The 14,088-nt window shown below is 44.1% G+C and overlaps 1 protein-coding gene across 3 annotated transcripts in view; it reads right to left on the reverse strand.

Moving 5' to 3' along the window:
- Positions 1 to 1,527: 1,527 nt before the first annotated feature.
- RBM28 (RNA binding motif protein 28) overlaps positions 1,528 to 14,088 on the reverse strand; it is a 40,131-nt gene continuing 27,570 nt past the window's right edge. For 2 of the 3 annotated variants that reach the window (XM_032761641.2, XM_032761642.2), the window contains exons 17-19: positions 11,551 to 11,807; positions 9,925 to 10,024; positions 1,528 to 7,668 (exon numbers count right to left, since the gene is read on the reverse strand). In XM_032761641.2, coding sequence (XP_032617532.1) covers positions 7,534 to 7,668; positions 9,925 to 10,024; positions 11,551 to 11,807 — 492 coding nt within the window. In that variant the 3' untranslated portion in view covers positions 1,528 to 7,533. The remainder of the gene's footprint in view (positions 7,669 to 9,924; positions 10,025 to 11,550; positions 11,808 to 14,088) is intronic. The other variant, XM_058426403.1, reaches the window with a different exon arrangement.

Here is a 14,088-nt window from a genome sequence, read left to right on the forward strand (position 1 = left end):
GCCAAGTGGGACCTTGCTCTGGTACTAGCTCAGGTGGCCAAGGGATTTCAGGAGAGGGTCTAAACTTCCCCACATCCTGCTTTCATCAGCTGTAAGACTAGGTGGTGACATCTGCTTCTCAATAACCTTCACCAGGCTTGCTGTGAAGGTCACCTGAGATAAGAGACGTCAAAGGGTGCTGAAGATGCAAAAGCCTAAGCCAGGCAGCCCTGCTTGGCCTGGCCTCATGGAAAGGGGCAATGCCCCAGCCCAGCACACAACCAAGGCCTCATGATGACAATTCTTCAAAACTGGTCCTTGGCTGGTCCTCCCTTGCCAGGATGAGACTGTGCAAAGCCCCACCCACAGGCAGCTGCTCCAGGTGTTGTTTAAGGGCTCCAAATTCCTTCCAACTAAAAGTATCTTTCCATCCCTGTTGGTATAGTGGTTAGAGGAAAAAAAATTAAAAGAAAATGAACAATGTATTTTCCACGTCAAGATGCCTGAACTTCCCATTAACAGCTGTCACTTTGAGAAGCCATAAGAGAAAGGGCCAGGTCTCCATAGGTCATTATTCTTACCAGGCAGGGTCAACTTCCTCTATTAACACCCATGCACGTATCAGAAGCTACCCATGAAAGGCCAAGGGCCTACAGCAAAGCTCCCACGACTGGAAAGTATTTAAGCATAAGGAACAGAATAGTTTTGAGGGAAGGGTAAGAAACAGAGTCTGGAAGGCTGGGCAGAACACTACTTGGACAACTAAAAAAGGAAGTGGGGACATCCCAAAGAGTGGGCTGGCCACTCCCAGAACCTGTGTAAGTAGGAAACAAAAAGCATTTATTGCTGGTAAATGCTTAACAACTGGCTCTCTGGGATAAAAATGTATATATGTACAGAAATTTATTATAAATTTCATTGATAAAAAGGATGTGCAGCACATAATTTATAAATAATAAAATATACAATGCCATTTATTGTAATTCTAGAAAAGTTTTTTACAGAATGCTTTCGTTGATTTTTGCTGACTCTTGTATCCAACCTGTTTGCAATTCAACCATGATATGACACAACCAGACTACAAATAAATGTTTGTTACTATCTGATTCAGCAAAGCAGTCACTCATTTCATGGAATGGATATGGGCTGTTACTCAGTGAAAAGACACATGAGATGGTTCAGTGCTAACTCACCCTTCTGATAGAAAATGCCAGAAAGTTTCCATCCCATTGACAGGCTTGGAGTCTTGAGTACCATCTGGGTGGGGGGAGCTGGCACTGGCACGATACCTCTCCACTGCTATCCTGACAGAGATGGGGCAAGGGCCACTTGCCAACCTGGGGAGGTTTTCCATCTTGCTGGTTTGGTGACGGAGGCTGCTTTCAGATTTCAAGTGGACACTGCTGGCCTGGATGGGGCTGAGGGGCTCTGCCTCCGAGAGGTGTTCTTTGCTTTGTGACATTACCTCTCTGAAGTACAGCAGGCCTGCTTTACTCCTCAGAATCTTGCTGCAGAGCTGAGGGCTGGACAATTTCATGTTCTCTGGCAACTGATGGCCACTGTGGTACCGGAAGAGGGATGTATGTCAGGGCACTTTCAAAAGTATGTTATTAGAAAGTTGCGCATCATGGCCGGGCATGGTGGCTCACACCTGTAATCCCAGCACTTTGGGAGGCCGAGGTGGGTGGATCACCTGAGGTCAGGAGTTCAAGACCAGCCTGCCCAACACTGGTGAAACCCCGTCTCTACTAAAAATACAAAAATTAGCTTGGTGTGGTGGCGCACACCTGTAATCCCAGCTACTCCGGAGGCTGAGGAAGGAGAATCACTTGAACCTGGGGGGTGGAGGTTGCAGTGAGCTGAGATCACCCCACTGTACTCCAGCCCTGGGCAACAAGAATGAAACTCTGTCTCAAAAAAAAAAAAAAGTTGTGCATCAATCCTGTTGTCTCACTGTAAATAGCATAAGAACAATGTTCCGGCCCCTCCCTCCATTTGAGGTGCCAGGTTCTACAACAGGGTCTTCCCCACCATGGACCAGAATACAAGATAGCATTTTTTCTGCAGTAGTATCCAAAGCAAAAACTTCATCAGAAGGATGGCACTGGAGTCTCTTTCAGTTGAAAAGTGCAAGCAGACAATTGAGTGCCAGATCCAGGGGAGAGGAAAAGGCGGCAGAGAACTGGGGAGACAGGTCGAGAGTAAGGAGATGAAGGGACATTTGAGAATCTGAATTTTTTCTTTTTTTGTAGAGATGGGATCTTGCTATGTTGCCCAGGCTAGTCCTGAACTCCTGGGCTCAAGTGATTCTCCCACTCTGACCTCTCAAAGCACTGGGATTACAGGCATAAGCCACCATGCTAAGCCGAGGGAACCTGTTTCTTACAGCTGTGTTTCTTGCACATCCAGACTTCACTATCCCGCCTTGTGCATACAGACTGGGAGTCCCTTGGGTAGCAGGGGGACAGGAATGGGATTGGCTTTGGCCATGAGGCAGATTAAGCAACATCTAAGGGGAGTTGCTAGTGGACCAAGGCCCAGACCACAGTGCAGGGGAGAGGGAGAAAAGGGGTGGAAGAGTGACAGGAACTGACATTTTTTGAGCAGTTACTATGAGAGGAATAAAACTGGGCAAGAAAGAAAGAGAAAATACATAAAACAAGGACAGGTTGTTCAGCATCTCTTCAGATGACGACTGTCTGGTACATCCTTTACCACCATTATCCTCAATCACCAATCACTAAGCACTGCCATGTACCAGGCCTGGGGGCTGGGACTATGAGAGCTAGTTCTTATAAGGGGCTCATGATCTACTTGGGAAAGCAAGACCTAAAGAAATGACAAGTAAGCCACAATGGCATATGCTTTGTCAAATGAGAGGATACCAATCACTAAGTGTGCCAGGGACTTAGAGGAAGGGGTCACAATGCCCTGGGATGGCTGAGGTCCCCAGGGAGATGTTGGGCCTTGAGCCAGAACTTGAGTGCTGGATGGCACTTGAGTGGAAAGGAGGGGCAGAGAGATTGTCCAGATTGGAATGGACAAGGCATAGCAGAAAGTACATAGATGGTACACTCTAGGCACTGTGAACAGCAGTTTATTATTATTTTTTCCTTCATGCTGTCTTCTGGGGTCCTTAGGAAATGACTCTGTTGTCCTTCACAAGCCCAGCTAGGCCCTGGAACAAATGGCCTTTAGAGAGTTCAACAGTATGAAACTCCTACTACAAGTAAATCAATGTTAGGTGTTGTGGGGTATGTGGAAAAGTGAAAAAATAATAGTCCCTGCCTTGAAGGACAAGAAATGATTTTCCCTTTATCAAATGTCCAGGGAAGGAGACTGTGGGATGACACTGTGGCAGTGAAGTCTCACATCTGGTAAAAGGCAGTGGGCTCTGGGCAGCGTGGACAAGTTTAAGAAACACTGGATTTGCCATCTATCAAGATGCTCCATTTGGGGGTGGTCCAAAAGGTCTTTCAGTGACTCAGCAGTTCTCTTCTCAGAATTAGTTCCCAGTCTGTGCCTTCCAATCTTCCCAGTATATTCCTTTACCAGCACGAAAACTCATGTACAGCCAATGACCAGTTCAGAATCAGATGCCAAAGTAATCAGACTACACCAGTAGCTCACCCCATGTCTGGTCACCGAGTAAGCCATCACAGACTCTGCAAATAATCCTGGAAAGGAAGAGGTACCAGGACAAGAATGAAAGAACCAAAACAAGGATGTGAATAACTTCTAAACTGGTCAGCCTTGGACAAAAGGAAATCTGGAAATCTCAACTTGACCTGAGAGAAACCTCATCCTGGCCCTTAAAGTGCCAATTAAGGCTGAGTTGAAAAGGAGTTGGGCATCACCAGAGACAAACTGCAAACAAACTTAGCTTAGGCACCCACAGTGTGATGATGTGGTTATTTCCATGAAGGAGCAGTCTATGGAGAAGTGCAGGACCTTTCAAAGTTGCATGGGCAGAGCTGCTTCTTATATGACAGAATTGGCAGCTGCCTGTCACTTCACAGTGGGTCACACGAATATGAAGCAGAGAACTGGCTGTGTGGGTCAGTGGGAGAGCTTAAGACTGCAGATTCTGGGGAATCAGCACTCACTGTGACACATGTGATCCACTGTCTCCTCAGACAACTGAAGGATGATGAGAAAGGGATCTCTGGAGCCTTGACCTTCTGGGCCCCGAATTTCTGGCTGGAAAACCTCTTTTCAAGACAAAAACATACCAAAGTACATTTCGAAGTATTTCGAAGAATGAATCACATGCCCTAACTTTATAATAGAGGAAGGCACAGATCTCATTTTTGTGACAGGTGAAACATAATCCTTGCCACAGGTTAACTCCAGAAGAAGGAACTGTACAGCTGAACAGAGCAGATTCTTAGAAACTACAAACTAACCAACAAACAAACAAGGCAAAGAACAGCTGCACATCATCTTAAGATTCCTTATTTAAAGGTTATATCTCTAAGCCAGGCTATTATGTAATCCAGCAGGAAAATACTACTAAAACTTGATAGTTTTGACTGGTGGCTTTGTCTTGGATGTTAACAAAAAATTTGCTGTTGTTTTTCAAAATAATAGAGATGGGGGTCTCACTATGTTGGCCAGGTCGGTCTCGAACTCCTGACCTCAAGCAATCCTCCCACCTCCCGAAGTGCTGCAATCATAGGTGTGAGACTCTGTGCCCCACCTGTTGTTTTTCAACCAAGCGATCTGTAACTCAACTTTCATGTTAATTCAGAAAACTCCATTTTCTGACACATCAGGCCCTGAAGTGAAGGAGAAGTGAGCACAACTCTCACTGCACTAAAATTCCCAAGGCAAGGAGTCAATGGAGCTGACCAAATAGCCCATGGAAAGGTGTTCCAAAGGAAGACACCACATATGGAATTTGACTATTAAGAAAGGGAAGATTCAACCTCATATAAAGAACTCTTTAAAGACCTGTACAACAGCTCTCCAAGCAAGTGAATGAGGTTTTAACATACTGAGTTACTCAAGTTGTTAAAAGAAATATTTGGATCTAAGAGAATCTGACAATGTTATCTGAACGAACACCAATTTTGATCTATTCTGAGTGTTAAGATATATTTTTGAATGTTAAAGATATTCGTGTACTAGGGAAAAAAGAGTGGTGAGCAGACGGAGAGTTGGCCAAGGAAAAACGGATCAACTGACTGGCAGGTTATAGCTATTCTGACACTCTTAATAAAGTCCCTTACTTCCTCCACACTGTACAGACCAGGCTGAGAAAGACATGTTGCCAGGCTACTGTAAGAATGTTTGACAACCCAAGTCATGCCTCGAGGTGAACTTGGAGATAAATCACCTGTCCTTTCGATCTCTCGAAAGGTTTAAATATTTCCATGGCCTCTCCTTTATCCATTTCTAAACCAATCAAAGGCATTTCAGAGCATTCATGGGTTCCCCAAGATATTGCAATGAAATAACCATGTCTCGACCAGGTGCGGTGGCTCATGCCTGTAATCCCAGCACTTTGGGAGGCTGAGGTGGGCAGATCACAAGGTCAGGAGTTTGAGACCAGCCTGGCCAACATGGTGAAACCCCATCTCTACTAAAAATACAAAAATCAGCCAGGCGTGGTGGCGGCACCTATAATCCCAGCTACTTGGGAGGCTGAGGCAGGAGAATCGCTTGAACCCAGGAGGCGGAGGTTGCAGTGAGCCAAGATCACGCCATTGCACTCCAGCCTGGGCAATAGAGCAAGACTCTGTCTCAAAAAAAAAAAAAGAAAAAAAAAGAAATAACCATGTCTCTAGCTCAGCAATGGTTCTGTCAAAGCATTATTTGTAACACTCAACTAGACTAAGCAATCAAGAATTTTGGGCTATGTTCCCAACTTTTTATCTTGCCTACTGAATACTGTTTCTTCCTTTCCTACCTTATTTTTTTCATTCAACAAATATTTATTCAATACTTACTATATGCCTGAGTCAGTACTAGGCGCTGTGTCTACAGGAGTGAACAAGAGAGATAAAGTCCCTCTCACAAAGCATACATTCTAACTGGAGAGACAAACAATTTCAGATAGAGATTAGTGCTAGAAAGAGACAAATGATTTCAGATAGAGATTAGTGCTAGAAAGAAACAGGGAAGCAGGCCAGGCGTGGTGGCTCACACCTGTAATACCAGGACTTTGGGAGGTCGAGGTGGGTGGCTCACCCCTAGTCAACATGGTGAAACCCCATTTCTACTAAAAATACAAAATTTAGCCAAGAATGGTGGCATGCACCTGTAGTCCCAGCTACTTGGGAGGGTGAGGCAGGAAAATCGCTTGAACCCGGGAGGTGGAGGTTGCAATGAGCTGAGACAGCACCACTGCACTCCAGCCTGGGCGACAGAGTAAGATTCAGTCTCAAAAAAAAAAAAAAAGAAGAAGAAGAAGAAACAGGGAAGCAGAATTCAGTAAGGGGGCAAGATAGAGGGGAGGGGAAGAAAAGCCCTACTTTACATAGTCCGGGAAGAGCTCCAGGAGGAGGCGACAACCAGTGGAGATCTGAGTGACAAGTAAAAGATGCAAGGGAAAAACTCTCCAGGCAAAGGGAATGGATACAAAGGCTCTGAGGTGGTCAAGAGTCAAGAGATGGAAGGAAGGCCTGTGTAGCCAAAAGTGAATGAAGAAGAGAGTGGATAAAGACAAGCAGAGGTGATAGGGCTGGAGAGCCCAGAGAATCAAATGTTATAGAAGACAAGATTTCAATCAAAGTGAGATGTCAAACCCCTGGAGTTTTTCAGTAGGTATGAAGCCATCTTAAGGGGCAGACTTAATGAGGATCAAGTGTCCTCATTAAGGAGGACTTAGAGAGCTAGTGGGTACAATGAAAAAGGAGGTGCTCTATGAGAGAAATGCAGGTCATCGATAACCAGGCTAGTGTCTTTAGGCCACTGCAGGCCAATTCAACTGGAAATCCCCTCATTTGACAAACACATAAGTGCTGCTCTCTGCCAGGCCCCACCTCCCTCCATTCTTTTCCAAGTGTCTCCGCCTGTAGTGGTTAGGTTAGAAAGCATTTCTCTCTGCTCTCACTTAGTCAGTTCCTGCAGTGTGTAAGACTACAGAGCTGAATTAGGAATGTTAAAGAATGTTCATACATAATAAAGGAGTCACACATATTAGAAATGACATTGTTACTAAAAAGCCACACGCTATCTCATTTAGAGAATATGCTTAACAAAATATACATCTTAAAAATTTAGCACTCCAGAATGCTTTTTCAGGTGTTTCCATTTGAGAAATAAAGAATAAAAATTGGTAATAATTATAGACACAACTTCATACAATAATCTGGATAATATGCAAGCAGCATCATGATGTCTTTCAGATATTTCTCTTTGTGGCTAACGAACCACACATCAAAGGATGGACCAAAGTTCAGATGTAAACAGTCCAGGGCACCTCCCAGCACAGTGGCAGTGCCCTCGGGGATTTTCTTTCCCTCAGTGAGAGACATGGGGGATGGGGAGGAGCCCAGGAGTGTCACCAGCAGTACGCAACCCAGCTTCTTACCCAGCCCGCTGGCATCATCAACTATCAAACCATTTGCTCCTCTTTGCAAGAGGTGCTCCTTTTGAAGGTCCCAATAATTTCTGCTTATATTGTTCGACCAGCTGGTTGAAGCGGGTTTCCGTCTTATTTCCCTTAGCCTTTTTCCTAGATACCTACAAATGAAAGGATTAGAAACATAATATAATCGATTTCAAAGACTATATATCACCTTACCCTCAGGACACCCAAGAGAGAAAGTAAGTGGGACAGAGATCATATCTACCAGAAAGGGGTAGGTTTCTAGAGAGAGACCCTTAGAGAGAAAGGCTCAAACAGAATCATCCACTGGTAAGAAATTAGACCAAGAGTGAGTGCACAGGGAGCAGGGCCTGACTAACCTCCCTGTCTGTTGGGGGCTCAGGGGCCTCTCTTACTCTAGCTCCCAAAGGCTCACTTTAGTCTCAAAGCAGATGAGCCAGCACAGAGTCCGGCCATTCTTGCTTGCCCGTTCCCTTCCCAAGAACACTGCTCAAGGGATTTCAGAGATCTCTATAATATAGTATGGTATAGGTCAGAAACTTCCCAGACACAGATTTCTTGAGTAGGATGGGAAGCTAATGCTGCTTTTACCCTTAAAGGAAAGAGACTAGGGAAGGGGAGAAGCAAGCTTGCCTTCAAGTGTTCAAGAATGTAGGACCACCATTTTCTACTAAAAGGGACTAGGGCTCCTTGGGAAAATGGCTAATGTCAGGACTGGGGAAGAGGTACCTGAGCCGAGCCTGGGACATCCTGCACTAGAAAGCAAGGATACTACCAGACAAATAGGCCACATCAGAAAGACTTAGAAGCCAACCTGCAGGGGTTTCTGCCAGCCTTAGACAGAGTAAGAATAATGACAGTATTTGAAACATATCAAGCATATGAAAACTCAGGATTTCATAATACTAAAAAATGAGCCAGTATGGCAACAGCTCATTACTCTGAAAACTAATACAGAGAGAAAAAAAAAAATAATCAAGCATTTGTCCTGTCTTTCCTACATAAACGATATTTTGTGGTAACCAAATAATTGACAAAGGAAGATTTTTCTTTCTAGAGTTCTAATTAAAAATGCAAAAGGATAGAAGTTTAAATAATCAGCATTCTGTAACCCATAATGAAATAATGGATCTGGTAACACTCATCAATAATTGCTAAGGCCATTACATGAAAGGCTAATTGGGGACTTCATCAATGGAGGGATAAGGCAGATAATCCTCAAATCTACTGATCAATCTCAGAATCACTAAAAATGGGCAACCAGGTAGTATTGTGCCTCAGGTGATATAAGGAAACACACACACCACCTATGAAATACTCTCTTCAAGAAAATTGAACTGGAGGCCAAGCACGGTGGCTTACGCCTGTAATCCCAGCACTTTGGGAGGCCGAGGCAGGCGAATCACCTGAGGTCAAGAGTTCGAGGCCAGCCTGGCCAATATGGTGAAACCCTATCTCTACTAAAAATACAAAATTAGCTGGGCATGGTGGCACGTGCCTGTAATCCCAGCTACTTGGGAGGCTACTCTGGGAGGTGGAGGTTGCAGTGAGCCCAGATTGCACCATTGCACTCCAGCCTAGGCAACAAGAGCAAAACTCCATCTCAAAAAAATTAAAAAAAAAAAAAAAAAAAAAGAAAACTGAACTTGATCAAGCTACCAGACTGAACTACCAGGTGACAGGCAATATGGGGGGTGTCACAGAAACAAGTTAAATGACACCACAAGGAAGCAAATGGCTAAATTAAAAATGTAACACAAATGACCTGGTTTCTCCAATAAATGAATGGTATGGAAAAAAGGGTGGTAAGGAAGAATAGATATTAGTGAAGAAAAAAATGATTTAAGAAATTAAAAACCCAAGTATAATGTGTGGACTTTGGATCCCGACTCATACTAACCAAATATAAAAAAATTTTTTTCAGGCAATTGGGGGAATTTTAATATGGCTTTAATGTATCATTTGTGTAGTAGATGATAAAGGGCTTATTAGTTTCATTAGATATTATAATGGCATAAGGTGTGTGTGTTTAAGGCCTGATCAGTTAGAGATGCACTCTGAGGTTTTACTGAGCAATATGTTTCATTTTCATATGTGACACATTTATATGTGAAATGGGCTTTGCTTTAATGTACTCTAGTGGGGAAAGCATGTTATAGGGAATATGTTAAACAAGGAGACTGCTGAAACACAGGAACAGATACATGGAGGTTCATTTTACTTTTTTCTCTCCACTTTTATGATTGTATAGCTCAACATTCTCTAAAAAGTTACCGTCCTACACAAAAGTCTTTCTTTTTTTCTTTTTTGCTCAACTAACCGAGGTACAAACATGGCTACGACCTGGCAGAACTATGCCATATCAAAGCTGTATGTCCTGCAGAACTCACCTGCTCGGAAGATAATTGCTGTTTCTCCTGCTTCCACTGGTTTATCTGGGGCTTTGGTTTTTTGGGATGGACGGGCTTCACTTTGCCTTTGTCCCGCAACCTGAAATAACATGGCTAAGTGTCACCTTGAATCCTTCTTCTAGTTTGACACCTCTAGGTTCTCTTAGCTCAAGAGATAAAATTCCTCTTTGTACACTGGCCCTTCCCAAGCCCGTGATAAGTTAAGTCATTCTAAAAAGGGATACTGCAACAGACCCTCTGAAAGCTCAACATTTGTGTACTTAGGACTGCTTGATGCCAGGAGTTTGAGACCAGCCTAGGCAACATAGCAACCCCCTGTCTCTACTAAAATGAAATTAAAGAGTCCCAGCTACTCAGGAGGCTGAGGCAGGTGGATTGAGTCCAGGAGTTGAGGTTACAGTGCGCTATGATCATGCCACTGCACTCTAGCCTGGACAACAGAGCAAGACCCTGTGACATGGTTTGGATCTGTGTCCTTGCCCAAATCTCATGTTGAATTGTAATCCCCAACGTTGGAGGCTGGGCCTGGTGGGAGGTGACTGGATCATGGGGATGACTCCTTCATGAATGGTTTAGCAACATCCCCTCAGTGCTGTTCTCGTGACGGTGAATGAGTTACCGCAAGATCTGGTTGTTTAAAACACTCCTTCCCCCTGCTCCTGGCCATGTGATGTGCCAGCTCCCACTTCACCTTCCACTATGATTAAGTTTCCTGAGGCCTCCCTAGAAGATGAGCAGCTGCTGTCATGCTTCCTGTACAGCCTGTGGAACCATGAGCCAATGAAGCCTCTTTTCTTTATAAATTACCCAGTCTCAGGTATTTTTTTTTTTTTTTTTTTTGAGATGGAGTCTTGCTCTGTAGCCCAGGCTCAAGTACAGTGGCGCAATCTCGGCTCACTGCAAGCTCCGCCTCCCAGGTTCAGGCCATTCTCCTGCCTCAGCCTCCCGAGTAGCTGGGACTACAGGCGCCTGCCACCACGCCCGGCTCATTTTTTGTACTTTTAGTAGAAACAGGGTTTCACCGTGTTAGCCAGGATGGTCTCGATCTCCTGACCTCATGATCCGCCCGCCTCGGCCTCCCAAAGTGCTAGGATTACAGGCGTGAGCCACCGCGCCCGGCCTCAGGTATTTCTTTATAGCACTGGAAGAACTGAGTAATACACTGTCTCTAAAAATAAAATAAAATAAATAAATAAATAAATAAACAAACCCCATGGATATCTCAAAAACCTTCATTTATTTAACAAATATTTTGTAAAGATTTATTTTTGTAGAGCACTAATCGGCTGCCCCAAACAGAAACTACAACTGAACCTCAAGTATATGGTCTCAGCTAGCAGAGATGGCCATCTGGACAAGAGGAAGCTCTTCAAAAGAGGAGAAAAGGGGCACAAAAGCCTGCCCTAGGAGGCCCCTCTGCCATTGATCTAAGAGTGACATCTCTGATGGTGTTGAAGACTCGCGTGTTAACCCCGTGTGTGGGAATACATAGCACCAAGCATCCTTTTCAACGAAACAAATGCCACAAAGAGAAAATAACTCAGCAAAAACAAACCCGCTTAGAACCCACCCACTGTTCTATGCTACCGCTCTCCTGCATCTCACCTGATTTTGGGGCCTCGGTGTGAGGGGAGCGCCAGGACCTTTCTTCTCTTCTTTCCATCAGGCAGCTCCACCTGCTCCACTTCAGCCTTGGTCTGGAACCCGGTCCATGAGGTAGAGCCCGCCTTTCCCTTCTGCTCTGGGGGCACCTTGCTTTGTTCCTCTGTGTGGTGTTGAGCTGCCTTCTGTTGCTGGTCTTTTGCAGGCTCTGGGTGCCCCTTCTGAGGCTCACCAGTTGCAGGCTTGGATCTCATTTTTTGCTGCATAAAACAAGAAAATGTCATCTGGTTTCTGGATGAGCTTTGTTTGCTGCAAATACTCAGCAGAAGATGAGCTTTATGTGAGCTAGATGAAAGAAGAGGAATTCTTCCCTCACACAATTGGTGACTAGGGGAAAGTGAATACATGTAGTTCACAAGCCCTGCCATAGTAACAGATGGTTACTGGGTGGGGGGCACAAAATAACCATTCCCCTTCCCATAACACAGAAATGAGGGAGAGTGCATGCCCAAAATTCAAAAGCCAGTAGGTGGGACAATTATCAAAGGTGTAACCTATGTAGAAGGAGAATACAAGAAGAAAGCAAGCAACAGAAAAGATAATGAAGTAATAAGGGCTGAGAATTTTTCAAAACTAATGACAGTCACTAAACCACAGATCTAGGAACTCAGAGAAGACCAAATAAGATAAATACTAAACAATTTACGGCCGCCGGGCGCGGTGGCTCACGCTTGTAATCCCAGCACTTTGGGAGGCCGAGGCGGGCGGATCACGAGGTCAGGAGATCGAGACCATGGTGAAACCCCGTCTCTACTAAAAATACAAAAAATTAGCCGGGCGTGGTGGCGGGTGCCTGTGGTCCCAGCTACTCGGAGAGCCTGAGGCAGGAGAATGGCGTGAACCCGGGAGGCGGAGGTTGCAGTGAGCCGAGATCGTGCCACTGCACTGCAGCCTAGGGGACAGAGCGAGACTCCGTCTCAAAAAAAAAAAAAAAAAAAAAACAATTTACAACTAGTTATATCATAGACAAACTGCAGAAAATCAAAGATAAAATCTTGAAAGAAGCCAGACAGGGGAAAAATTTTACCTACAGAGGAACAAGGATGAGATTACATCAAATCTCTCTCTCTTTTGTTTTTAATAGGCACCCTCCCAAACCAGAGTAGGTTGAGAGAGATTTCCAAGACTTCTCTTCAGAAACCATGTAAGCAAGAAGGGAGTGAAGTGAGATATTTAATATCTAAATTTTTAAAAGAAAAATCACCAACCTACAATCCTGTATCCGATAAACTTATCCTTCAAAAGTAAAGGAAAAGACTTACGCAGACAAAAGAAAATGGAGGGAATTTGTTGCCAGTAGACCTGTCTGCAAGAAATACGAAATAAATCTCTTCAGGGAGAAGAAAAATGACATAGGTCAGAAACTCAGATCATTTTCAAGAAAGGAAGAACATCAGGAATGGAATAAATGAAGTGAAGACAAGGAAAAGATGCTGTGGGAAGGCAGGCATCAAGGAAGTTATAGAAGCATTTGCACTGAAGTGGAAGAAACAGAAGATTCAAGTGAAATTCATGTAATGATAAGTGTGTGTTGTTCTTCCCTTTCACCTTAGAAATCTAGATAGGTACAATGATACAATGAACATTTATTATATGCCTAGTGTGTGTCAGTCTGTTTCCAGGATACAAAAAAATAGTGTCTACCCTTCAGGACTCACAGCCAGGTGGAGATAAGAGATGCATACACAAATAAACCAAAGTAAAAAAAACTACACAGCTTAAGGAAGTTCATGAAAATCAAGTAAAGAGGGCTTTATACCTTTTGAGAGAGGTGGAGGAATGCAACTTGAAAGAGATCATTTGATCTGCATATGCAAAGTGAGTAGAGGCATTTTTACACAGAAAGAACAGTATGACTATAAATCCAGGCAACAAATAAAGTAATTTGGATGTTAAAAAACAAACAAGGCCAGGCTCAGTGATTCACGCCTGTAATCCCAGCACTTTGGGAGGCTGAGGCAGGTGGATCACTTGAAGTCAGGAGATCGAGACCAGCCTGGCCAACGTGGTGAAACCCTGTCTCTACTAAAAAAATACAAAAATTAGCTGGACATGGTGGTGTGCACCTGTAGTCCCAGCTACTTGGGAGGCTGAGGCAGGAGAATCACTTGAACCCAGAAGGTGGAGGTTGCAGTGAACTGAGATTGCGCCACTGCGCTCCAACCTGAGCAACACAGCAAGACTCCATCCAAACAGACAAACAAACAAAACTGGTAGCTTCAGAATCACCTCTGAAACAATGGCTAACAGTAATAAACAATTCTATTATCTGGGGAACAAAGTTGCCTTGAACAATAACCAGATCCCAGATTTTCCAACCTAGGGCCATTGCATTAACCACCAGAATGGCTCATCTGTTGGTAATCCTCTTGGTATACACCACAAAGACTACAAATGTTTGCTGTATATGCAAGTGAACTTTGCTGTGCAATATCAATGAGAGCTCTAAGAATGACAGAGTCAAGAATAATCTGGCCCTGT

The sequence above is a fragment of the Hylobates moloch genome, unplaced genomic scaffold, assembly GCF_009828535.3.
Source record: "Hylobates moloch isolate HMO894 unplaced genomic scaffold, HMol_V3 SCAFFOLD_1, whole genome shotgun sequence".
NCBI classification, from domain to species: Eukaryota; Metazoa; Chordata; class Mammalia; order Primates; family Hylobatidae; genus Hylobates; species Hylobates moloch.